This window comes from Muntiacus reevesi, chromosome 7, assembly GCF_963930625.1.
Source record: "Muntiacus reevesi chromosome 7, mMunRee1.1, whole genome shotgun sequence".
In the NCBI taxonomy this organism is placed as follows: domain Eukaryota; kingdom Metazoa; phylum Chordata; class Mammalia; order Artiodactyla; family Cervidae; genus Muntiacus; species Muntiacus reevesi.
Window position 1 is genome coordinate 26,959,942 of NC_089255.1, and position 27,538 is coordinate 26,987,479.

The window sequence follows — 27,538 nt, forward strand, 5'->3', positions numbered from 1 at the left end:
GAATATAAATGCTATGTAAATATATGCCTGCATTTGGCAAATTAAAATTTTGCTTAATGGAACTTTCTGGAAATTTTTTCAATATTTTTGATCTGTAGTTGGTTGAACCCTCACATATGGAACTGGAGATATGGAGGGCCAGCTGTGTGACCACAATTTCTTTATCTATCCATCCATCAGTGGACATTTAAGTTGTTTCCATATCTTGACTATCGTGAAAACTTCTGCTATGCACATGAAGGTGCAGATATCATTTTCATTAGTGTTTTTGTTTCTTCTAGTTTTGATTTATCATTGTATATGAAGTCATATATGGATTATATGATAGTTTTAATTTTTAGGAACCTCTATAGAGTTTGCACTAATTTACATTCCCACAAAAGAGTACACATGGGTTCCCTTTTCTTCAAATTCATGTCATCACTTTTTTATCTCATATCTTTATAATAATAGTCATTCTGACAGATGTGAGGTGATACCACTGTGGTTTTGATTCACATTTCCTTAGTGATGGCTACCATCTTTTCATGTATCTGTTGGACAATGATATGTCAGTTAATAGACAAAAAGCACTGAATGGGAATAAATCAGGAATGGCTATGAGAATATGCCCCATGCATAAAGCCTAAGGCTTGTCTCTTGAAAAAAACATTGATAAATGAACCTCATTCTCTCCCAGTCAATGAACAAGAGTGTCAGGAAGAATTGTGAATGACTTCTTACCCTTCCCCATCTCAGTAAGTGTAAGTGAGTTTGTGGCTCCACATTTTCTGTTCTAAATGGTACTTATTTCTTAGCCATTCAGCATATTATATCTCTCAATATGAGGGAAATATTTTTATATCTTTTTTCTTTTCTTACTTCTCATCACCAAGTAACTCTTCTGATATTTTTTCTCTTGGGGAAATTAACATCACTTGCAGGCCTGGTTCCCAGGAGAAATCAATAAAACACTGGTTACTAGGGATCTCAGAATGTCAATGGGTCCCCAAAACCTAGTGCTACTAATTAACTATAATCTCACTGGAAAAAAACATATATTTTTGTCCTAGAGGTGATTATACTACAAAGCAAAAATCAAAATTATTGTGTTTCAACAAGTGCATCTGTACATCCTAGAAAAGAAGAGGTAGGTCATAAAAATTTACCTAATACTGAACCATTTCACAGCAAACTCATATTTCTCTAGCACTTTCTTTCTTTTCTCCAGTTCCAATTATTCCCAATCCTTTCGACACCATTCTTCACTAGATTATATTATGCCTGAAGAAGGGACCAATATTTATGATGGCTGTCTTTGGTGAATTAGGATCTCAAGGTTCTTGTATCTCTCACGATCTTCTTCATCATCTTATATGATGAAGTCCCCACGTTTCCCATTGTGGAGACTGAAAATGCTCATATCTTGCCCATTCCATTCCCGTCCATGCTTCATACAGATTACACCATTTGAAGTGAATATTTGCCCTCATATAAAAAGGTTGATTCAGTGAGTTCCCTCCATTTGGCATATTTGATAAACCACTCAATGATATTAGTGATGAGTGGATCACGAATTAGAGATAGAATGATAAGAATGAACATGGCTTTATAGAACTTGTGTCCATTAGTTCTTTAAGTATTCTATAACTAGTGAGCTAAGGTGGTTAAGGGCAGAAATTAAAAGAAAAAATAATCAATATGGTATATCAGTGAAGAACTGAGTTCTCAACAGCTTTCCTTCTTTATCTTCTCAGTCTTAAGGTGGTAATAATTTCTCTTGGCTCCTTAGAGGAGAGGGAATTTTTAATTACTAAAGTCAGAATACCTACATTCTATCTGGCTTTTTGCTTGAAAAAAAATATTTTGAAAAGGTTTCCATGTTCTAAATGTTAAAGCCAAAATATCCAACAGAGATTGCAACCAACTCTTATGAGACGCTGCCTCTGAAGAAGTTCTGAGTCTTTAACGCTTTCTAAGAAAGCAAAAGAAATAAATATTTTTAAACTTGTTTGGATATACTCTTCCCTATAAGCAAGAACTCAGTATTTCAGAATTAAATAGCTAAATGTCAGAACCAATTCCTGATAAGTTTTAAACAGATTAACCAATACAGCACAGTATATGTAGAGTTATGAGAAAGTTTGATTTCACTATGCACTTTGCCTTTTTACCTTTTATTTTTAGACATATTTCTTCACTCAATCTTATCTGCTCTGGAAAATATAAGGGACTATTGGAAAGAATAAATTTTAATTGACAAGCAAAAGTGGGAGAGTTATTAGTGCTGTCCCACTGTTTTCAGTGTATGACTTATCTATTCCAAATAACGAACAAACCAGGATTCTATAGAATGTCACATATATAAACATTTCTCTAGAGAAGGAATCATGTACATATCTGGTCCAAATTTGACACAGAATATCCAGAGTTTTCTTCATGTACTTCCAGTAATTGTCATTCACCAACCAAGAAATGGCGATTTAACCAAGGCTAATAAAACTATAAAACTAGTGTCAAAAATCATAATAATACTCTAACCACCACATATATGCACAATCCACTACCTCCATAAATCTCAGTGTTCTTCTTTTTCATTTTATTGCCCCTTTCCTCCTCTGTTGCTTTCATTTTCTTTTCATTTTTTACCACAATTAGAAAAATATAAAATATAGATATTCAAATTTTTAAAATTACCTGAAGTGTCATTATCCAAAGTTATCTTCTTGAGACATTATTGTATATGTGAACATATCTTTGTAATGTATAATATTAATAGCACATCACATAAGACACTCATTTGTAACCATTTTTTGTCAACAAAAAAATAATTTTTCATCATTTATAATGGCCACATTCATTTTGGTAACAGTCTTATCAATTTCCTGTTTCTGTATGCCTTTTCATAGGTTCAGTTCAATTTAGTTGCTCAGTCATGTCCAACTCTTTGTGACCCCATGGACTGCAGCTCTCCAGGCCTCCCTGTCCATCACCAACTCCTGGAGTTTACTCATACTCATGTCCATTGAGTCGGTGATGCCATCCTACCATCTCATCCTCTGTCGTCCCCTTCTCCTCCTGCCTTCAATCTTTACCAGCATCAGGGTCTTCTCAACTGAGTCAGTTTTTCGCATCAGGTGGTCAAAGTATTGGAGTTTCAGCTTCAACATCCATCCTTCCACTGAATATTCAGGACTGATTTCCTTTAGAATGGACTGGTTAGATCTCCTTGTAGTCCAAGGGACTCTCAACAGTCTTCTCCAACACCACAGCTCAAAAGCATCAATTCTTCGGCACTCAGTTTTCTTTATAGTCCAACTCTTATATCCATACACGACTACTGGAAAAACCATAGCTTTGACTAGACGGACCTTTGTTGGCAAAGTAATGTCTCTGCTTTTTAATATGCTGTCTAGGTTGGTCATAACTTTTCTTCCAAGAAGCAAGTGTCTTTTAATTTCATGGCTGTAGTCACCATCTGCAGTGATTTTGGAGCCAAAAAGAATTAATCTATTTCCCCTGTTTCATAGCTTATCTCCTTTAATATACTTCTATTTTTTCTCTTTAGATTGGATAATGAATGGATTTAAATATGTGTTATACATGGATGTCATCAATGTTCCCATTTATTTGTAGTGATAATAGATATTTTCTATTTAAAAGTTGGTAACAGTTTCATTCACCTTCAGATAGCATTTTAGCAGACCTAAGCTTCAAATACTTGAAAGACAAGCTATTGTTACCTTCATGGTCTGCAGTTTTTACATTTTCTTAGTGTATCATGACTAAATATTTTGTTTCAGTGAAGACATCATTGTTTCTCAGTTTCACATGTGAATTGCCAATCACTACCATCTGAGTCACCAGGGAAAGCCAATCCTATAGCACAACACTCAAAGCACAAAATCTCTCTCAAGCTTAGCAAAGTACTCAAAAGCCCTGTTTTGGGGTTTTTAGACACTCCTTCTTTGGAGTTTCCTTTGATTTAAACTGTACCTTAATTCTCCAAGTGTTGTAAATGATTAGGGAAGTAAACCTTTTCATTTTATGCTACCATCTTAGGTTCAACATTGATGCCCTCATTGGTTGGTAACTATTCTGTGTGTGATTAATGCCCGTGTGGACAAATGTGATTAAGAGTTTGCACACTTCAGATATGCTGATTATTCATGACATGGAAGATGTTATGCTAAATATGTATGAACAAGACTGAAGAAGCCAGAACTGGGTTTCCCTGGTAGATTAGATGGTAAAGAATCTGCCTGTGATGCAGGAGACCTAGGTTCGTTCAATGCCTGGGTTGGGAAGATTCTCTGGAGGAGGGCATGACAACTCACTCCAGTGTTCTTGCCTGGAGAATCCCCATGGACAGAGGAGGCTGGCGGGCTACAGTCCATGGGGTCACAAAGAGTTGGACACGACTGAGCAACTAAGCACAGCACAAGCGTGGGAAAGAAGCTCTGTCCTATGAAAATGTTACTCTTTATTCCTAATTCCTCCATTTTACCTGTCATATTCCCATATGATTTCTTTCCTTGCCTATATGGTCTAACTTTTGTTTTCTCTTTTCTCCTATTCAATCATCTTCCTTTAACTGGCCCCTCTCTATATTTCTTCTCACTTCATATTTTGGCATTTACAACATGTTTTCCACATAAACATTGATGGATAAATAAGGTATTAATCTTTGGTACCCATGTTTCTCAATTCTTTCTTATTTTCTACCTTCAGAATACGTCAGCTTCCTCCCTGATTGAGTCAATGGATGCAGTAAATGACTCTGTGGTATCTGAATTTGTACTAATCGGACTTTCAAATTCATGGAAAATGCATCTTTTTCTTTTTTGGTTCTTCTTTGTGTTCTACATGGGAATTATCCTGGGAAACCTCTTCATTGTGTTCACAGTAATTATTGACTCTCATTTACACTCCCCCATGTACTTCCTGTTGGCCAATCTCTCCCTACTTGATCTAGGTCTTTCCTCTACCACAGTGCCCAAAATGATCTCCGATCTTTTCACTAACTGCAACATCATTTCTTTCCCAAAATGTATGACACAGATATTTTTCGTTCATGTCATGGGTGGAGTTGAGATGGTACTGCTCATAGCCATGGCATTTGACAGGTATACTGCAATCTGTAAACCTCTCCACTACCTGACAATTATGAGCTCCAAAATGTGTGTTTCCTTTGTAGTGGTTGCCTGGATAGTGGGGATAATCCATGCTGTATCTCAGTTTGTTTTTGTCATAAACTTGCCCTTTTGTGGCCCCAATAAAGTAGACAGCTTTTACTGTGACTTTCCTCGGGTCATGAAACTTGCTTGTGTAGACACTTACAAGCTAGAGTTTGTAATTATTGCTAACAGTGGGTTTATATCCATGGCTACCTTCTTCTCTTTAATTATATCCTACATTTTCATTTTGTTCACTGTCTGGAAACGTTCTTCAGAAGACTTATCCAAAGCGTTTGTCACACTGTCAGCTCACATCACTGTAGTAATTTTGTTTTTTATGCCATGTATGTTTCTCTATGTGTGGCCTTTCCCTACAACATCACTGGATAAGTATTTGTTCATTGTTGACTTTGCCATCACTCCTATCTTGAATCCTGCCATTTATACATTGAGAAACAAAGACATGAGAATTGCCATGAGAAGACTGGGCAAACAGATTGTAGGGTCTAGTGTGATCTTATAATGAATGCAGCAGATCTAGAGCACAAGATGCTTGAGACTCACCAAAAACAGAATCATGTGACTATCATCATTACTATGGTTAAGAATTATTATTTTGAATGACAGTTCAACAAGGATGCACCCGTAGAAATTGATTGTCAAGTTAGAGTTGACTTTATTTTGCCAATCACAGGGAATAAGTTGACTTCATCTACTTTCATGGAGAAGAGAGATGAGAAGAGAAAACTAAGCTGATCTCCAGGTTTAAACTTAACTTTCAAATACAATTTTCTGGTGCCATTTCCTAGGGCTTGCTGGGTGTAATTACTCTCAAATATAAATAAATACCTCAAAAATTGAAAAATATATCTCACGGTAAGCTAATAGATTAAGTATCTAAAATGTAAGTTTGGGTAAATTATAAAGTATATACTTTTAATTTTCTATTTTAATTTTATCTTAATTTACAGTAAGAATAAAATCAACTGTTATTATTTATGTTTAGCCCTGAATTCAAGACTTGACTATACCCTGAGTTTTTTCAGTTTAGGATGGCATTTCAATTTTCTGTTTAGATTTCAGTGACTGCATGTACAGAATTTCCTTAACACTATCAATATTTTAGATGAATTCAGACCAAATATATTTACACTTCTTTTCTGCTTCTCTGTTATTCTGAATATGAAGACGTTCTAATATTCAACCAGTTCAGTTTATTCTATTAAAAAGACATATAATTAATAGTTGCTTCACAGGATAACAATCACCCAAGAATGTGTATTTAGAGGTCCCTGAATATGGCTTCCTGATCTGTCAAACCACCACCCCACCACCACCACAAGCGCCGTCCCCCCCTCCACCCCACGGCCCCATGCAAGAGTTTATATATCTGTGTTTGATAGCCTTGAAATAATAGAAAACCAGAAAGGTTGAGGCATAATCAATTTAATTGAGGATTTCTACATCCAGAATAAAGACTTTGTTAAAGTTACAGGAATGTACAGTAACATCTCTGTCTCCTCTGTATAAATAAGACAATAATACTTCTTTTAAATTTTTTCTTATTCATCTGGACAGGAATTTATTTTTAACCTAATTATTACTGATAACTCCTTCCTTCAAATATTCTACTGGGCCTCTAAATCACTATAATCTCCTTGTTTACCTGCTACCTCTTGGGTAATTTCTTCCCAGCATCTGTTTGCTGAATTTCCCTCATTTGTTCAACCGACAAACTTAAGATTCCTCAGAATTGCATCTTTAACCTGTTCTCACTTTATATTCTGTCCCTAGGTTGCATCCATTCCCATTGCTCCACCTCAAATCTCCTGTTCTTTCAAAGTCACAATAAATGGCTCAAACACTTTCCCAGTACCAATAATGAACTCCTCACTCTGATCTTCAATATTCAATAAATCAGCAAGTTTATAAATTCCACCTTATAAACATTTTTATATACCTCCCCTTATTTTCTTCTACAGTGTCACCATTCTTGTTGAAACCATCACATATTATTTTTTAGAATAGAATTTTAAGTCAACTATGTGGTCTTTATGCTTCAAATCTATCCCATTATCTTCATTTCAGTAGAGAGATTTTAAAAAATATAAATCTAAGCATGTAGTTGCTTTGCTCAATGACTTTAACATAATTGTCATAGATCTTAAATTAAAACATTATCTCTCTTTCAAAGTTTATCAGGCCACCAGAGACCTGGTTCCCACCGTGTCTCCTGCCTCTGAGAACAACATGCTCTTTCCCTTTAATTTCAGAGCCAATTTGGTGTTTTTTTTTAACTTGCCTGGAAATGTCAAACTCTCTCATCTTTGAGGCTTTGCACTGACGAATCACACTATCTGAAACACTTGTCTTTCATGCTTCACCTAGTAACATCTATTTATTCTTCAAATCTCAGTTTCAACAACATTTTACGAGGGAATAATTTCCAGGACCTGGGTCCAAGAACTCTCTTCTCATTGTGTATTATTATAGCACTCCCTATTACCACTTTTGTAACATTAGTGACACTCATGATTTCTTATTCAATGTAAGTCTTCCTCATTACACTTAAGTTTCATGAGAGGAGGAACTATTTAATGCTGCCATCATATTTACTGCCAAACATCAGTATCAGTAGCAACAGTATAGAAAACAATCAATAAACAATTGTCATTAAATACAGAGTGAGGTCAGAACGAGAAAAACAAAAACCCTATATTAACACATATATGTGGAATTTACTGAGCATGGCCTCACCCATCAGAAGTCTCTCCCATCAGAAAGATTCCATAAGCCTCTTATCCTTATCCCTCAGAGGGTAGACAGAATGAAAACCATAGTCATAGAAAACTAATCAAACTGATCACATGGACCACAGCCTTGTCTAACTCAATGAAACTATGAGCCATACCATGTAGGGTCACACAAGACAGATGGGTCATGGTAGAGAGTTTTGACAAAACACGGTCCACTGAAGAAGGGAATGGCAAACCACTTCAATTTTCTTGCCTTGAGAACCCCATGAACAGTATGAAAAGGCAAAAAGATAGGACACTGAAAGATGAACTCCCAGGTCGGTAGGTTCCCAATATGCTACTGGAGAAGAGTGGAGAAATAACTCCAGAAAGAATGAAAAGATGGAGCCAAAGCAAACACAACACCCAGCTGTGGATGTGACTGGTAATGGAAGTAAAGTCCGATGCGGTAAAGAGCAATATTGCATGGGAACCTGGGTTAGGTCTATGAATCAAGGTAAATTAGAAGCGGTCAAACATGAGATGGCAAGAGTGAACATTGACATTTTAGGAATCAGTGAAATAAAATGGACTGGAATGGGCGAATTTAATTCAGATGACCATTGTATCTACTATTGTAGGTAAGAATCCCTTACAAGAAAAGAAGTAACCATCCATAGTCAACAGAAGAGTCCAAAATGCAGTACTTGGGTGCAATTTTAAAAACAACAGAATGATCTCTGTTCATTTCCAAGGCAAACCATACAATATCACAATAATCCAAGTCTATGCTCCGACCAGTAATGCTAAAGAAGCTGGAGTTGAATGGTTCTATGAAGACCTACAAGACCTTCTAGAACTAACACCCAAAAAAAGATGTCCTTCTCATTATAGGGGACTGGAATACAAAAGTAGGAAGTCAAGAGATACCTGAAGTAACAGGTAAATTTGACCTTGGAGTACAAAATGAATAAGGACAAAGCCTAACGAAGTTTTGCCAAGAGAACGCACTGGTCACAGCAAACACCTTCTTCCAACAACACAAGAGAAGACTCTACACATGGACATCACCAGCTGGCCAACACTGAAGTCAGATTGATTATATTCTTTGCAGCCAAAGATGGAGAAGCTCTATACACAGTCAGCCAAAACAAGACTGGGAACTGACTGTGGCTCAGATCATGAACTCCTTGTTGCCAAATTCAGACTTAAACTGAAGAAAGTAGGGGAAACCATTAGACTATTCAAGAATGACCTAAATCAAATCCCTTTCGATTATACAGTGGAAGTGACAAATAGATTCAAGAGACTAGATCTGATATACAGAGTGCCTGAAGAACTATGGACAGAGGTTCGTGACACTGTACAGGAGACAAGAATCAAAATCATCCCCAAGAAAAAGAAATGTAAAAAGGCAAAATGGTTTTCTGAGAAGGCCTTACAGATAGCTGAGAAAAGAAGAGAAGCTAAAGGTAAAGGAGAAAAGGAAAGATATACCCATTTGAATGCAGTGTTCCAAAGGATAACAAAGAGAAAAAAGAAAACCATCTTCAGTTGCATTGATCAATGCAAAGAAATAAAGAAAATAATAGAATGGGAAAGACTAGAGATCTCTTCAAGAAAATCAAAGATATCAAGGGAAAATTTCAAGCAAAGATGGGTTCAATAAAGTACAGAAATGGTATGGACCTAACAGAAGCAGAAGATATTAAGAAGAGATGGCAAGAATACACAGAAGAACTATACCAAAAAAAATCTTAATGACCCTGATAATCACTATTGTGTGATCAGTCACCTAGAATCAGACACCTTGGAATGCAAAGTCAAGCGGGCTTTAGAAAGCATCATCATGAACAAAGCGATTGGAGGTGATAGAATTCCAGTTGAGTTATTTCAAATCGTAAAAGATGATGATAGAATTCCAGTTGAGCTATTTCAAATCGTAAAAGATGATGCTGTGAAAGTGCTGCACTCAAAAGGCAGCAAATTTGGAAAACTCAGCAGTGGCCACAGGACTGGAAAAGGTGAGTTTTCATTCCAATCCCAAAGAAGGGCAATGCCAAAGAATGTTCAAACTACAATACAATTGCACATATCTCACACACTAGCAAAGTAATGCTCAAGATTCTCCAAGCTAGGCTTCAACAGTATGTGATCTGAGAACTTCCAGATGTTGAAGTTGGATTTAGAAAAGGCAGAGGAACCAGAGATCAAATTGCCAACATCTTTTGGATCATCAAAAAAGCAAGAGAGTTCCAAGAAAACATCTATTTCGGCTTTATTGATTACACCAAAGCCTTTGACTGTGTGGATCACAACAAACTGTGGAAAATTCTTAAACAGATGGGAATACCATACCACCCACCTTACCTACCTCCTGAGAAATCTGTATATAGGTCAAGAAGCAACAGTTAGAGCCAGACGTGGAACAACAGACTGATCCCAAATTGGAAAGGAGTATGCCAAGGCTATATACTGTCACCCTGCACATATTATTTAATTTTTATGCAGAGTACATCATGCAAAATGCCAGCCTGGATGAAGCATAAACTGGAATCAAGATTTCCAGGAAATATATCAATAACCTCAGATACTCAGATGACACCACCATATGGCAGAAAGTGAAGAGGGACTTAATAGCCTCTTGAGGAAAATGAAAGAGGAGAGTGAAAAACCTGGCTTAAAACTCAACATTCAAAAAACAAAGATCATGGCATCTGGTTCCATCACTCCATGGCAAATAGATGGAGAAACAATGGAAACAGTAGGAGACTTTATTTTCTTGGGCTCCTAAATCACCGCAAACGGTGACTGCAGCCATTAAATTAAAAGATGCTTGCTCCTTGGAAGAAAAGCTATGACCAACCTAGACAGCATATTAAAAAGCAGAGACATTACTTTGCCAAAAAAAGCCCATCTAGTCAAAGCTATGGTTTTCCCAGTTCATGTATGGATGTGAGAGTTGGACTACAAAGCAAGCTGAGCGCCAAGGAATTGATGCTTTTGAACTGTGGTGTTGGAGAACACTGTTGAGAGTCCCTTAGACTGCAAGGAGATCAAATCCTAAAGGGAACCAGTCCTGAATATTCATTCGAAGGACTGATGGTGAAGCTGAAGCTCCAATACTTTGGCCACCTGATGCGAAGTATTAGCTCATTTGAAAAGTCTGACTTGTCTCATGCATCCGGAGGCTAATTACTTTACAATATTGTAGTGGTTTAGTATTCTAATTAGCCTCCAACTAATAAAAATAAATGGAAAAAAAAAAGAAAAGTCTGACTTCAGGCTCTACTACAAAACCACGGTCATCAAGACAGTATGGTACTGGCACAAAGACAGAAATATAGATCAATGGAACAGAATAGAAAGCCCCGAGATAAATCCACGTACCTATGGACAACTTATCTAAGACAAAGGAAGCAAGGATATACAATGGAAAAAAGACAACCTCTTTAAAAAGTGGTGCTGGGAAAACTGGTCCACCACTTGCAAAAGAATGAAACTAGAACACATTCTAACACCATACACAAAAATAAACTCAAAATGGATTAAAGATCTAAATGGAAGACCAGAAACTATAAAACTCCTAGAGAAGAACATAGCTAAAACACTCTCTGACATAAATCACAGCAGGATCCTCTATGACCCACCTCCCAGAATATTGGAAATAAAAGCAAAAATAAACAAATGGGACCTAATGAAACTTAAAAGCTTTTGCACAACAAAGGAAACTATAAGCAAGGTGAAAAGACAGCCCTCAGATTGGGAGAAAATAATAGCAAATGAAGCAACAGACAAAAGATTAATCTCAAAAATATACAAGCAACTCCTGAAGCTCAATTCCAGAAAAATAAATGACCCAATCAAAAAATGGGCCAAATAACTAAACAGACATTTCTCCAAAGAAGACATACAGATGGCTAACAAACATATGAAAAGATGCTCAACATCACTCATTATCAGAGAAATGCAAATCCAAACCACAACGAGGTACCATTACATGCCAGTCAGGATGGCTGCTATTCAGAAGTCTACAAGCAATAAATGCTGGAGAGGGTGTGGAGAAAAGGGAACCCTCTTACACTATTGGTGGGAATGCAAACTAGTACAGACACTATGGAGAACAGTGTGGAAATTCCTTAAAAAACTGGAAATAGAACTGCCATATGACCCAGCGATACCACTCCTGGGCATACACACCGAGGAAACCAGATCTGAAAGAGACGCGTGTACCCCAATGTTCATCGCAGCACTGTTTATAATAGCCAGGACATGGAAGCAACCTAGATGCCCATCAGCAGACAAATGGATAAGAAAGCTGTGGTACATATACACCATGGAATATTACTCAGCCATTAGAAAGAATTCATTTGAATCAGTTCTAATGAGATGGATGAAACTGGAGCCCATTATACAGAGTGAAGTAAGTCAGAAAGATAAAGACCAATACAGTATACTAACACACATATATGGAATTTAGAAAGATGGTAACGATAACTCTATATGCAAAACAGAAAAAGAGACACAGATGTACAGAACAGACTTTTGGACTCTGTGGGAGAAGGCAAGGGTGGGATGTTCTGAAAGAATACCATTGAAATAAGTATACTATCAAGGGTGAAACAGATCACCAGCCCAGTTTCTCAGGCTGGGGCACTGGGAAGACGCAGAGGGATGGGATGGAGAGGGAGGTGGGAGCAGGGATCGGGATGGGGAACACATGTAAATCCATGGCTGATTCATGTCAATGTATGGCAAAAACCACTACAATATTGTAGAGTAATTAGCCTCCAACTAATAAAAGTAAATGAAAATAAATAAATAAGAAAGAGAAGAAAAGACTCTGATGCTGGGAAAGATTTAAGGCAGGAGGAAAAGGTGATGACAGAGGATGAGATGGTTAGATAGCATCACTGACTCTGTGGACGTGAGTTTGAGCAAGCTCTGGGAGTTGGTGATGGACAGGGAACGTCTGGCATGTTGCAGTCCATGGGGTCACAAAGAGTCGGAGACAACTGCGTGACTGAACTGAACTATGGAATCTAGACAAAACGGTACAGGTGAACCTATTAGCAAAGCAGAAACAGAGACGCAGACATATAAAACAAATCTATGGACACGAAGGGGGCAAGGAGGGTGGGATGAATTGGGAGATTGGGAATGACATATATACATTACTATGTATAACATAGATAACTAATGACAGCCTACTATATAGCACAAGGAACTCAACTCAGTGCTCTGTGTTGATCCAAATGAGAAGGGAATCCAAAAAAGAGGGGATATATGCATATGGATAGCTGATTCACTTCACTGTACAGTAGAAACTAACACAAGATTATACAGCAACTATACTCCAAAAAATTTTTATTTAAAAAATAAAAATTAATTAATTAATAAACCCCAACAAAGAATAAGAATTAACAATGTGAATAATTTGTTGCATAGCAATTGGGATTTCTTTTTACTTTTGGTCAAAGATCACAGATTTAAAGAAATCCTCCCCCTTTTTTTTTTACTCTTCTCTCCTTAATTTTTTTCTGCCTCTATCTCCTCAAGTAGAACTGAAATCTATTGTGAAATATACCAGTGAGTTCTTTTTACAGGCTTGGTCGAGTCAAATCTTGAGCCAATCTCAGCCTGTGAATCACTGGTCTCGGGCCTCTCTGATACTCCCAGGTCTCAAGAACTCTACATTAACAATTTCTGATCTTCTACTGGGACTGAGGTTTCTCCACTGCCAACTAACCTGTGATGCATGCCCCAGGAGAGAATCTCACATAGCCCCAGGATATGCTCTGTGCCTAGCTGCCAGCTCCCTAGGACTCTGTTTCTGCCTATATTCTCCCTCATTCATCTTAATATGCTGTTTTCCCTGGCACCCCAATCTCCTCACTTAGAACAAACGCACAGTCGTTCTACGGGCATGGTAGAATGATGTAATTTATGGAGTTCTATACTGCTCACAGCGCTTCCCTGGTGGTTCAGATGGTAAAGAATCTGCCTGCAATGTGAGAGACCCGGGTTCGATCCCTGGGTTGGGAAGGTCGCCTGAAGGAGGGCATGGTAACCCACTCCAGTATTCTTGCCTGAAGAATCCCCATGGACAGAGGAGTCTGGCGGGCTACAGTCCATGGGGTCTCAGAGTCAGACACGACTGAGCAAGTAAGCACAGCACACACACATACTGCTCACAGTGTTAAGACAAGCCCTGGGTGTGGGGGAGGGATCAGGAGAAATTTTCCACTAATTTGGAATGTCACTCTTTTACAGAAATTAATTTAGACAAGCTATAACTCTGCCGCTCTTCTAGAATATACAGTTTCTGAGCAGGAGAAAATGATATACAACCCAAAACAAAAATAGAGCTTTGAAACCTTGAGGCCACCATGGTAACCTGGAGATCAAATTTTTTTATGTACATATCAAAGATAAAGTCAGTCTTTTTCAGAGAAATCTGCTAGGCTTATCTTGATGATTGCTACAGGTTGTCTGAATAATTATCTCCTTCTCAGGTAAACATGCTCCTCTTACAGACAACTCAGAATAACTCCCTACATTTTTTTTTTCTCTTCAGACATTGATGCAACAAACCCAAAATTTACTTCTATCCAGTCAAGTCAGGAAAAATTAAGTTCAAAACCATTTAAGACCTTCATCCCCAGTAGTCCAAAGTTCATGAGCACAAGTAGAGTCACAGGTAAACATCTGCCATAATTAAAAACAGGAAAATTATTCTATTATGAATTATGAGAATTATCTTTACCTATCAAGGGTTTAGACTTATTTCTTCAAGTCTGGTACTATGAATATCTTGTTTCTCAGGATATATTTTCACACCTTCATCTCAGTCACTCAAAGCAAGATCATCCACCATAAAGAGGAATTTCTTTACACAATCCAATATGTTATATTAAAACCTTCTTGTAAAACAGATTCACTTTGCTGTCCAGTTGAAACTAATATAACACTGTAACTCAACTATATCCCAATAATATTTTTTTTTTAAATCTTCCTTCTTTCCCTCTGTTTCATCACCAGGAAACTTTTTCAATATTTCTCTCTTGGGGAAACCAATGTGACTCAAAGATTTAGTTCCCAAGAGACTCTAATAATGGACTGAGTATTGGCCATCTTTGCAGCAGCAGCGGGTCACTCTCTTATGCAGCTAATTAGATTATTTCTCATTATGGAGAATCTTATATATAGCTTTGTCTTTGAGTGGGGTGGGAGTGCTTATTTACAGATAAAGAGTACACTCTCTGACTTTCTCTTCTCCTAAAAATATACACCCTGTGACTGAACAGGCAAGTAAGAAAGACACTTTTAAATTACAAAACTGCCCCTCTCACGGTTGCTTCCCTCTCCCCATAACCATCAACGTTCCTTCCATTCTGCTCCCCTGTAAAATATTGTGTCATTTTCTCCTTTGAAATGTGTTTGTCCTTTCATCCTATACCTTCTCTTTTCTATGATCAAATTTCAGTCATTGAGTTGCATTGTCTTGTAAAATTAATTACACACACACATATACCTTTTGATATTTTTAACTCCTCTTCTTAATGTGAAGACTTTTCAAGATTCATGTTTCTGGCTTTTGTGCTTTCCAATTCATTTTAAACTTCCTTTTCCATTGTGCAAAACAGACTTCTGGACTCAGATTCCTACGCTATTTAAGGACCAAATTCTGTTTTTAAACAAAAGGAAATCTCAGTCCTCGGCCTCCAGCATTCTACTGTGATTCCCTCTCCTTCACTAATACTTTCCTCTGAATTTGAAGGCTCCAGCCAATGCCTAGGCTGAGAGCATATGCTCAGATTCAAAGAAGATTCTGGTGTTGTGCCAGAGGATGGTACAGAGGAGATGCTGGCTGCAAATTCTGAAAGAGAACTGTTCAAGAACTGGCCACATTGTTTGAAGAAATAAGAGAGGGGATAAGGAAGAGCAATACCCAACAGGGTAAAAAAAATAGTCTTTCAGAAAGGGACGGCTCAATTTATTTTAAAAGGAAAGAAAACTCAGGGATGAATAGGACTCTTCCAATTTGGTGTGATACTATCAAATATAAACAGTCTAGCTTTTTAATGACTTTTTCTACAAGCAGGTATAGATCGTAACTGAGGAAGGTCATTGGACTGAGTTAGGCTGACTTCTAGTGCTGGCTCTGAATGTATTGCTGCAAATACACTGGGCATTTAACCTCACTGGGTTGTTTTCTATCTGTAGAATGAATTAACTGGGCAAGATAATCTCAGAGTTCTTTCCCACTTTTATAAAGATGTATCATTCTAATAATCTTCTTTTGTTTAAAGATTTGTCCCTCCAGGCATTGGATAACTGATAAATTTTAAATCTCTAATAGGAGAGAGAGCAAGTTCTAAGGGGACTTGGCGTCTGAAGAACTCCTGGGAACTTCACACAATCACCAGTGTTTCCTAAGAAGGCAGAGAAACCAAGTATGTGGTCTTTTTCTCCAAACAAGCACTCTCAGGTCATCAGGACTTCTTGAATAATGATACATGTTAATTCTAGATGCTTATAACAGAATGGGTGGGCCCTTCTTCACTTATCTTAAATACTCCTGATTATATATATATATATAAAATTAGGCTATCATTAGGAAGCACAAACTTGTGGAGAAGGTATTGTTAAGTTCAATTTCTCTATATATTTGTGAGGACTTCTATTTTGTTTCTAACATGATCTGCTGCTGCTGCTAAGTCGTTTCAGTCCTGTCCAACCCTGTGCAACCCCATAGACGGCAGCCCACCAGGCTCCCCCATCCCTGGGATTCTCCAGGCAAGAACACTGGAGTGGGTTGCCATTTCCTTCTCCAATGCATGAAAATGAAAAGTGAAAGTGAAGTCGCTCAGTCATGTCCAACTCCTAGCGACCCCATGGACTGCAGCCCGCCAGGCTCCTCCGTCCATGGGATTTTCCAGGCAAGAGTACTGGAGTGGGGTGCCATTGCCTTCTCTGTTTACATGAGCAATTCAGTGATTATTTCTGGACAATTTACTCTTCAAATATTCTTTGAGATTTTTATATGTGCCAGCCTGTTTTAGTCAAGTGACACAGTGTTGGACAAAGCAGAAAGTGTACCTATGTAATGAACTTTAATTTTTACATTTTACAAAAAGCTATAAATATTATAAATAAGAAAAGCAAAATACTGACTGGAGGTTAAATGGGTGTTTTTAATCAGTTACTTCCTAATTTTCTAGAGGTGGACCTGTCAGCTGAACCACCATGCCAAAACTATACCCACTCCATACTGTCAAACCCCTCGGCCACATTCATTATTTATTTGCCTAAAGTCTTAACTTTTCTTCATACCAGTGACTATTTTCCCTAAAATTTTATTATTACTTTCCATCCTTTCAGGGAAAAAGTACTAAAATAGTGAATGGAAATGCAAATAAAGTTCACACTCTTAGGTGTTCATAATGTATTGATGTGTCTTAATGTAAACAACGACAGGCAATTTAAGCAAAGATGTGCAACACTGCACCAATGTCTCTTTCAATTATCATTTTATCCTCTGTATTTGTCTTTAGAATTCTTATTATTCTTATTATTCCATCCCCTGCCTTCCTTCACTCCCTTTCTAATCTATTTTCATTCTTCCTCTTCTTTAGATCTTCTTTCCTGCCTGTTCCTTAGACATGTTACTGACTGACTTCACCACACTACTATGCTTATAGCTCCATGTTTTATATTGTAATTATACCATTTTAGCATAATTAAAGATTGTCAATAAATTTAATTACACTTTTAAATGGAATCTTGTAGTCTTTAGGCTAATAGACTCAAAGAGTATTGTATTTTCCTCTTTAAAAAACTTAATTATCACTCACACTCCAAGACAAACACCATTTCAGCAGTACTAAGCTAATACAGGTGGAAATTTTCAAATATGACAAATCAATTTAGAGAAAACTTCAATTGTTTTTATCAGATGAAGCACCCACTTTAACAATGACGGAGACTTAAAGAATTGAGTTTATATGTTTTATGTTAGTTTTATAGGATAAAATCTTTGATCATAAGCAGTCAACATGATTCTTAAGCTTCAGCTTTATTACTCCAAGACAGTGAATTAAATGGTGAGATCAGGAAGTCAACAAACACCTTCTGCTCAGCAGAATAGAGAGTATAGCCATGAAATCTTCTAGGGATGACTTTCTGAACTCTATAATGCTTCCCAGATTCCATTCCACTCCCCAAATTCTTTGTCCTTACACCTCTGTGACCTGGGTGATTTAAATATGGATATGAAGTCCATTGATAATTGAATGAATAAATTTAAAATGGCTAAACATAGTTTTCAGAGAAAACGCTAGGAAGGGTGTTTAGAACATCTAGGTGAGAGAAGGTAGAAGTCAATAGAAAAATAAATCAAGAGGCAACAGAAAGAATCGTATACTGCTGAAATAGGAAGTTAATCAAAACTGTTCTATCTCCACCATCAAAATCCAGATCCATCAGGACACTACACTTACTTAGCTATATTCTGCCCTAATACTATCACCTATTAATCGATTCTGAAGTTTACGAAAATGTCTAATTGGATGAGAGAAGTATTAAATCCTTTACTTCCCCATCTAGTCTTCTATTAATTACAAGTTAATCTTTGTTTTTAAACCTTCTTAATAAATCATCCTTTAACTCTCTATGCTTTTGGGTGTTTTTATCAAAAAATCTAATATAAATATGATAGCTATACTGAAAGATATTTAAAATCTAAAGAATTTTTCAAGTTCTAAAAAATAAAAGTCAACTACTGTACTATGCAATCTGTTTACTTTTCTTGCACTTAATATTATAAATAAAATTCTTACTAGTGCTATTCTAAATTTCTATTAACACTTATTTTGATAACTATAATATTTTCCTTCATAACAGAATTAAACCTAATGTTGGACATCTAAATTGTTCAAAGTTTTTTCAACTGTAAAGTATGACAAACATTTTTGTGCAAAAATCTTTTTCGATATAAATAGAATTCCACAAGGAGTACTACTGCACCAGGTGGTACAGATTCAAGCTTCTTGACACATGATTTCAAAATATTTTCTTTAATAATCTTTAGTTTCTTTTTTAATTGGTGGAAAATTGCTTGATCTTGTTGTATCGGTTTCTGCCATACTCATGCATGCTCTTGAGCCTCCCTCCACTCCCCCAAACCCCCACCTCTAGGTCATCAAGGAGCACCAGGCTGGGGCCCCTGTGTTATATAGCAACATCCCACTATCTAATTTACACATGACAGTGTATATATGTCCATGCTACTTTCTCAACTCGTCCTACCCTCACCTTCCCTCCGTATGTCAAGTCCCTTATCTGCTATATTCATCAGTACCATTTCAAAATGTTTTCTTAATTTTAGATTAGTCTACATTTCTATCAGTGGTGTATGAATGTGACTATTTCAATGAGTGTTGGTTTTGACAACAATAACTATAAAACGTTTTTAACTTAATAGAAAAATAATAGCTTTATATTTTATTTTAGTTGATTTCTGAGAAAGATATATATATATATATATATATATATATGCAAAAATACATAAATAGTTTACTTTTCTGAATTCTCTCTTCATATCATTTGCCCATTTATCTATTAGGCCTCAGAGGTTTTATTAAATGATTTGAACTTTTATAAATATTATGAAGATATCAATCTTTTATCTGTCTATGGTACTTCAAATTCACGTAAGATTTTTAGGGTAGATTGGTTTTACGTACATGTTGGAAATAACCTTCAGGGGTATCTTAACAGTTATGAGTATGCAAGTCTATACTCATTTCTGTGTGGTTGCTCAGATGGTAAAGAATCTGCCTGCAATACAGGAGATCCAGGTTCAATCCCTGGATCAGGGAGATCCTCTGGAGAAGAAAATGTCAACCCACTCCAGTATTCTTGCCTGGGGGATTTCATGCACAGAGGAGCCTGGTGGGCTGCAGAGGTCACCAAGAGTTGAACATAACTGAGTGACTAACACTTTTCATATTCATTTCTAAGTTCAATTTAACTTTATTTTTCATGATTATATTGATTAAAAGGTTATCTATTTTTTAAATCATTTTATATGCTCTTATACCCTCTTCCAATTTTCTGGGATTCAGTATTTTTGTTTTTTAACTTTTATTATTTTACTTCATCTGTATTCCTTGAGGTTATGTTATATATTCTTTCCTAACACCATAAGTTGTCTGACTGCTCACATATTTAAATAAATACGATCATTTAAAGTGAAAGATTGTCTCTGAGTGCAGCTTTGTTGTACTCAATATTTTATGCCCTGGTTCCCATTATTTTGTAAGTAGTCTATTATCAATTAAGTTAAAGGACCAATTTTAAATTATCAACATTTAACACAACATTTAAGTTGTATTAAGTTGATCCTGCCTTTCTTTTGTTGCAGGTCACTTGACAGTCCTCTCTTCTTTATGATTCAATGGACCAAGTAAATGGCTCTGTGGTAACTGAATTTGTGTTACTAGGACTTACACAATCCTTAGGGATGCAGTTTTTACTTTTTCTCTTCTTCTCTATATTGTATTTGGGGATTATCCTGGGAAACCTCTTCATTGTGTTCACAGTGATTTTTGATTCCCACTTACATACACCCATGTATGTTCTGTTAGCCAACCTATCACTCATTGACCTAGCCCTTTCATCCACCACATTTCCTAGGATGATCTCTGATCTTTTCAGTGACTGTCAAATCATTTCCTTCCACAACTGCATGCTACAAATGTTCTTTATCCATGTCACAGGAGGAGTGGAGATGATGCTGCTCATAGCCATGGCATATGACAGGTACATAGCAATTTGCAAGCCTCTCCATTATCTAACTATTATGAATCCCAAAATGTGCATGTTTTTAGTAGTTGCTGCTTGGATAACTGGAGTGACTCATGCTGTGTCTCAGTTTGTCTTTGTCATAAATTTACCCTTCTGTGGACCTAATAATGTGGGGAGCTTTTATTGTGATTTTCCTCGGGTTATTAAGCTTGCATGCACAGATACTTACAAACTAGAATTTGTAGTCACTGCCAACAGTGGCTTCATATCTATGGGCACCTTCTTTCTACTAATTATATCATACATCTTTATTCTGATCACTGTCCGACAACATTCTTCAAAGCATTTATCCAAAGCATTCTTCACTGTCAGCTCACATCACTGTGGTGTTTTTGTTTTTCCTTCCATGCATGTTTCTCTATGTATGGCCTTTCCCTACAAAGTCACTGGATACATTTTTTGCCATTGTGGACTTTGTTATCACACCCGTCTTAAATCCTGCCATATATACTTTAAGGAACAGAGATATGAAGGTGGTAATGACAAGGCTAAGTCAACAGCTTGAAAATTTTAGGGAAGTGACATGAGAGATTTCATTGATAAGAGCACAAGATGAGTGTCATGGATCATCAAGACCCTCGTGGTCACCATGAACACTATAGAATGTGCTCATTTTCATTATTGCTTTTAAAAACTGAGAAGTGGGTGCTTCACTAGTGGTTCAGTGGTAAAGAGTCCACCTGCCAATGCAGGGGACATGGGTTTGATCCCTGATCCAGGAGGATCCCACATGCTGCAGAGCAACTAAGCTCATTGACCAAAACTGCCGAGGCTGTGCTCTAGAGCCCACATGCTGCAACTGCTGAAGCCTGCATGCCCTAGAGCCTGTGCTCTGCAACAAGAGAAGCCACAGCAAGGAGAAGCCCATGAACCACAACTGGAGAGTAGCCCCGGATTGCCTCAACTAGAGAAAAGTCCACACAGCAACAAAGACCAAGCACAACCAAAAATAAATATATAAAATTATAAAAAAAAAAAAAAAAAAACTGAAAATACAAAAATACATAAAAAATACATAAAATAGATAAAATACATTAAAAAAACAAAAAAGAAGGTATTGAATCAAGGAATTTCATTTACATAGAGTTGTAGCTTATATTTCTATCTAAACTCCAAACCTAAACTATAGTTACCACTAAAGACTACATTCAATATTCATGTGGATATTTTACATCTACATATAGATATGTACATGTGTATATGTACATGTATATATACACATGTGTCTATATGTATATACATATATACATACATATATATACACACACACATATATATATATACACATACATATATACATACATATAGGGCTTCCCTGGTGGCTCAGAGGTTAAAGCATCTGCCTGCAATGCAGGAGACCTGGGTTCAATTCCTGGGTCGAGAAGATCCCCTGGAGAAGGAAATGGCAACCCACTCCAGTATTCTTGCCTGGAATATCCCATGGATGGAGGAGCCTGGTGGGCTACAGTCCAAGGGGTCACAAAGAGTTGGACATGACTGAGCGACTTAACTAATACATACATATATACATATGTATATATGGATATACATATACACACATATGTACATACATATATACATATGTGTGTATATGTGTATATATGTGTGTATGTATTACACATACATATATACATATGTGTGTGTATATATACACCTATACATGCAATTTAACTTCATCAGTACCTTCCATTTGATAACAAGCATCGTTGGAAATCAATTAATATTTCTTATGGAAATTATGTAGATCCAAAGATAAAATATAGGTTTATGTAAACCAGTAGACATTAAAATTGAGGAAGAAGCAATTCTCATCATAATTGTACTTTAATTAGATAAATAGGAAGGTCAACACTATGACACTACATTAAGACTTAAAATTGCCTTTAGACTTTGATAATGTATTTCGTACAATATTGTTTTAGAAATAGACTCTAGTATTTTATATTATGCAAAATTTTGCCTATTTTCCAGTTTTTTTCAATATTTGTTTTCAAAGCATATCGTGATTCATTCTTTAAAAGTATCTACACTTCTGTAAGTATTTGAAGGGACTTATTTACTAGAGGAGGATACTCTATTCATATCTCAACTTCTTTAATGTGTGCATTTTTAAGTAAGGGCTCTTAGGACAAAGATGATTGGCAACATTCAGGTAAAATCTGGGAAGTCTGATGGTCATGGAGCACAGCTGAGAGAGCATTTGGATTCTTTCTATGACTGATTTAAGGAACATTAACTGTAATAAGTCAGTTCAGTTTTAACCACTGTATGGTAATTAAAGCTACTCAATAAGAATGATAACTAATAAGAACTTAGACTTGTTATTTGTCAAGGTATTTTTCCTATATTTTCTCCACAAATTTTAAGCTATCTGCTTTCCATAAAATCTAAAACATTATTATTTGTTTCCTTCTTAACATGTCTGAACTTTAACTGCACAATTTTATCAATGTTTTACTATGCTTCTTTAAAAATTTACCTTTAAATTCAGTGAGAGTCATAGAAGTACCTGAGTTAGCCAAGAAACTGTGACATTATCCCTTAAATCAAGAAGATTTTGTGTATTTCCTCAGGGGAAAGCTTGTGAGACTATAAGAGCTAGTCTCAATACCCAAAGTTCAGGATGACTACTTTCAGATCTCTTCATCTGCCTCTGGTCACTTCCATAAATAGTTCTTAATTAATGAAGTCATTTGCTAAGGAGGATAGTTTATATCAATTTTCTTCTCTTGGAAATTGTATACTTCATGAGAAAGTGCAAATAAAAGAAAAGTCTACACGCCTTGCTCTGAAAATTGCTGTACTGTCTTCCAGTTATGAAGGAGGTAGGTAGAATGTGAAAGTGAAATATATTAGCAGAATTAACCAAACTGTAGCATTTGTATTGACAATAAAATGCTTCTATTAGTAATAACCCATTCTACAGAATTCAATTTTATGTGCATTTTTCAAGAAAAATGGAAGAATCCTGAGGTTGGTGAAAAGAAAAATTCATTTTGCTGAAAAACAGTATATTTGAATTCTTACTTGTTACCATGGTAGAAAATCTTTTCACTGCAAATGATAACACTTTGGTAAACCTACACTGACATAACTATCCAGTTTGTCCTCTTTTCTCAGTGAAATGATTCCACATCAGTAAATATCCAAAGAAAATACTAAATCACATTCCTGACTTTAAAGAAACATCCAAATCAACCAGTCATGTCAGAAATGACCTCACGATAGGAATCCCATCCTCTTTATTGTCAATGACAAGTATGATTATATTTGTGCTAAGCAGAAGGGGACTAAAATGACTATTTATGACTTGTTTTACTACTAGGCATCTCTTTATATTTGGAAGTAAATTATAATTGCTAAATATTTATAGGATTTTAAAAACAGTAATATGGAGCTTGAGGATAGGGCTATGGAATGGATAATGAAGAAAAAAAATGCAATTTCCAAGGACTGTGGAATAACTGATTAAGTAGAGAAAACATAATACTACCCCCCCAAGAAATTTGATGAGCCATACCCTATCCTTTCATGACTCCTTAAGACCCGCCAATTTCCTCTCCTCTCTTTTATAGCTTCCCCTTCAAGCTACCATTCCATTTTCTACTTCACTTACTGCAAAACTTCTGGACTCCCCAATATATATATGAAATGACTTTTGCAACTTACATTCAAAGACCACTTTTCAGGCTCTTAACTTTCAGGTAGCAACTTACAAAGATATTCCAACAACACCTCTACATTTTATTATCATCATCCTTTACTTCCTTCCAAATGTATTACTTCCTCTAAAAATGACCTATATGTTATACATTGCTATGCTAGATCTTATTATAGCTATTATCAGAGTTAAAGCTGTGACAGCGTTCACAATTACTCAGAATAAAAAAATTAGCATCATTTTTTTTATCTTATACATCTGTTGACACATGTCCTGTTATTACTACTTTTTATAATGGCTATTATTAACTGCTTACCATTTGTTAGAAATTGATTAAACAATTGCTCATAATTCTGCAACAGTTTTTCATGTCAACATAATTAAACAAGTATCCCATAGTAGGCATTCTAGAATCCTTTTCCAAATTCATTTCCTATTAAAATTTCTTCACATTTTATCTCAGTAAATATTTTCCTCACTTTCAAATTTTTATTTTTTTAAATTTTGTTTTGTTTTTTAAACTTTTTTGGCCACCCCACACAGCATGTGAAATCTTAAGTTCCCCCATCAGGAATCAAACTAGCATCCTCTGCAGTGACATTCTCTTACTTTTAACTTCTCTCATTTTTATACCTTATTTTTGTGTTGTTAATTCTTTTCTTCTATTTTTCATCTTTAATTTTATTTTGGCATAACTCTTTCTTCTAAGCATTTTCATATTACCAAATGTTAAATATCAATTCTATCCTCTATAAATTCTTATAATTCCTAGTTTCTCTTTCAGAATTCTCATAAATGTAAAGTTCCCATAAGACTTAATCTCTACATCTGTCTTAGTTTTCATATTGCTATCCAAGCTCCTGAGAGATTATGACAATTATTTTTAAATTATGTCCTTCCCTCAATCCTGATAGAGTATTGGATTAGTGGGGATTTAGAAAAATATTGATCCAATGCAGTCATTTAAAAGATAGGGAAACTAAATCTTGCTATGATAATTATTTTTAGAATACAAGTACACTTTTAAATGATTATTGAGGAGCCAGGGTTTTTCTATGAATCAGAGGTGATAACTCTCACTACTAATCATCATCTAAATCTATTGTGTAATTACCAAATACAAAAACTGCAAAATATTTTATATTTGGTATTTCAGTTGGAATTCATAATAACCATAAAAAGGAATATACTTAGTATTTGCAATTACAAAATGACAAAAGAAGTCTTAAAGAGGATGAATTCAAGATCCACAGATGCACACAAAACCCATACACTATGATTGCCTCACAATTAAATTATGAATGAGGATTTGTTTTAGTTTAATAGAGAAGTTTCCAATAACTGTATACAAGATTATTGTGATGAACTATTGGGTTACTAAAAATACCTTCTGAAAAATGTCATGAAAAGCCTTTGTAGATGTGACAGTCATAGAGTTTTGTATGTATTTAAGAGCTATGATATGGTCTAGAGAATATGAACTGTTTTGGAGTTCAGTGAAAGAGGACATAAATGCAGGGTCAGGGTATAAATTTAATCTGGCAGAGAGGGTAACATGAAAAAAGCATTTTATTAGGAATAAGCCTAACATAAGTGAAAACACTAAAGCTTCGACAACTGGATTATAAAGTGTATTCAGGCAAAGAGTGTGTGATAAAATTGAGTTTAGATTGTAGGCATTTTAAATGCCTTTATGTAACAAAGCACAGAATGTCATCATGAGTGTGAACATAATGACACAAATTGGGGCTCTGAATTTGAATACAATATTTCTGACTTTCTTCTCACTCCATTCAAGGTAACTACAGAGGATATTTCCTGGAATGAATCAATAAGTGAAACAAATCACTCCACGGTGACTGAGTTCATTTTTCTGGGACTCTCCAATTCTCAGGAACTCCAGATTTTCCTATCTGCGTTCTTTTTTGTATCCGATGTCGGAATTGTGTTTGGAAACCTTCTTATTGTCATAACTGTGACTTCTGATTCCCACCTTCACTCCCCCATGTACTTCCTGCTCGCCAACCTCTCACTCATTGACCTGTGTCTGTCTTCAGTCACAGCCCCCAAGATGATTGCTGATTTTTTCAGTAAATGTAAGGTCATCTCATTCAAGGGCTGCCTTGCTCAGATATTTCTCCTTCATTTCTTTGGTGGGAGTGAGCTGGTGATCCTTATAGCCATGGCCTTTGACAGATATGTAGCAATCTGTAAACCCCTTCGCTACACTACAATTATGTGTGGCAATGTATGTGTTGGCTTTGTGGCTGCTGCGTGGGGAACTGGCTTTCTCCACTCAGTGAGCCAGTTGGCCTTTGCAGTGAACTTACCTTTCTGTGGTCCCAATGAGATAGACAGCTTTTATTGCGACCTTCCTAGGGTCATCAAACTTGCCTGCACAGATAGCTATAGGCTGGATATCATGGTCATTGCTAACAGTGGTGTGCTCACTCTGTGTTCTTTTTTCCTCCTAGTCATCTCATACACTGTCATCTTAGTGACCATCCAGCATCTCCCTTCAGAGGGGTCATCCAAGGCTCTGTCTACTTTAACTGCCCATATCACAGTAGTTCTTTTGTTCTTTGGACCATGTATCTTCATTTATGCCTGGCCATTCCCCATCAAGTCACTAGACAAATTCCTTGCTGTCTTCTATTCTGTGGTCACTCCTTTCTTGAACCCAATTATATACACACTGAGGAACAAAGACATGAAGACTGCAATGAGACGGATGAGAAAATGGAATATCAATTCTAGGATAAAGTCTTAGATATCTTATAAAATTAATCTGTGAGATTAATCTGTAATAATGACATATTATATAGCATCAGTAAGTTATTTAGAAAATCTAAGAAAAATGATATCTTCCATTTCATTCCTTATCAACTGTCAAAGAATATTTACATAAAAAGCCTCATTTTATTCTTTGACAATCTTGTTATGTTTTTGAATACGGAGGCAAACTTAACATTTTACTTTGAAAATATGACTTCACTAATTCTCCCAACAATTAAAGGCATAAAAATGCTAGCATTTGTACACTCCTGTGCCTTCTTGGATGGTCTTGAGGGTAAAAGGGAGAAAGATAGAAACTAGGTTGACTTAGGATTTTTTTT

General features: G+C 36.1%; 2 protein-coding genes and 1 pseudogene across 2 annotated transcripts; all 3 read left to right on the forward strand.

Moving 5' to 3' along the window:
• Window positions 1–4,740: 4,740 nt before the first annotated feature.
• On the forward strand, window positions 4,741–5,679 carry LOC136172063 (olfactory receptor 4F15-like). Its single transcript, XM_065941182.1, has one exon. The coding sequence runs from the start codon at window positions 4,741–4,743 to the stop codon at window positions 5,677–5,679; it is 939 nt and encodes a 312-aa protein (XP_065797254.1).
• A 14,672-nt stretch (window positions 5,680–20,351) lies between these two features.
• LOC136172410 (olfactory receptor 4F15-like) lies at window positions 20,352–21,288 on the forward strand (annotated as a pseudogene).
• A 1,607-nt stretch (window positions 21,289–22,895) lies between these two features.
• Window positions 22,896–27,192, forward strand: LOC136172065 (olfactory receptor 4F4-like). Its single transcript, XM_065941184.1, has 2 exons — window positions 22,896–22,913; window positions 26,221–27,192. The coding sequence occupies exons 1-2, from the start codon at window positions 22,896–22,898 to the stop codon at window positions 27,190–27,192; spliced, it is 990 nt and encodes a 329-aa protein (XP_065797256.1).
• The last annotated feature ends 346 nt before the right edge of the window (window positions 27,193–27,538 follow it).

Bases quoted from the DNA above. Each gene is read 5' to 3' on its own strand.
- LOC136172063 (XM_065941182.1), top strand. From the start codon at position 4,741: ATGGATGCAGTAAATGACTCTGTGGTATCTGAATTTGTACTAATCGGA.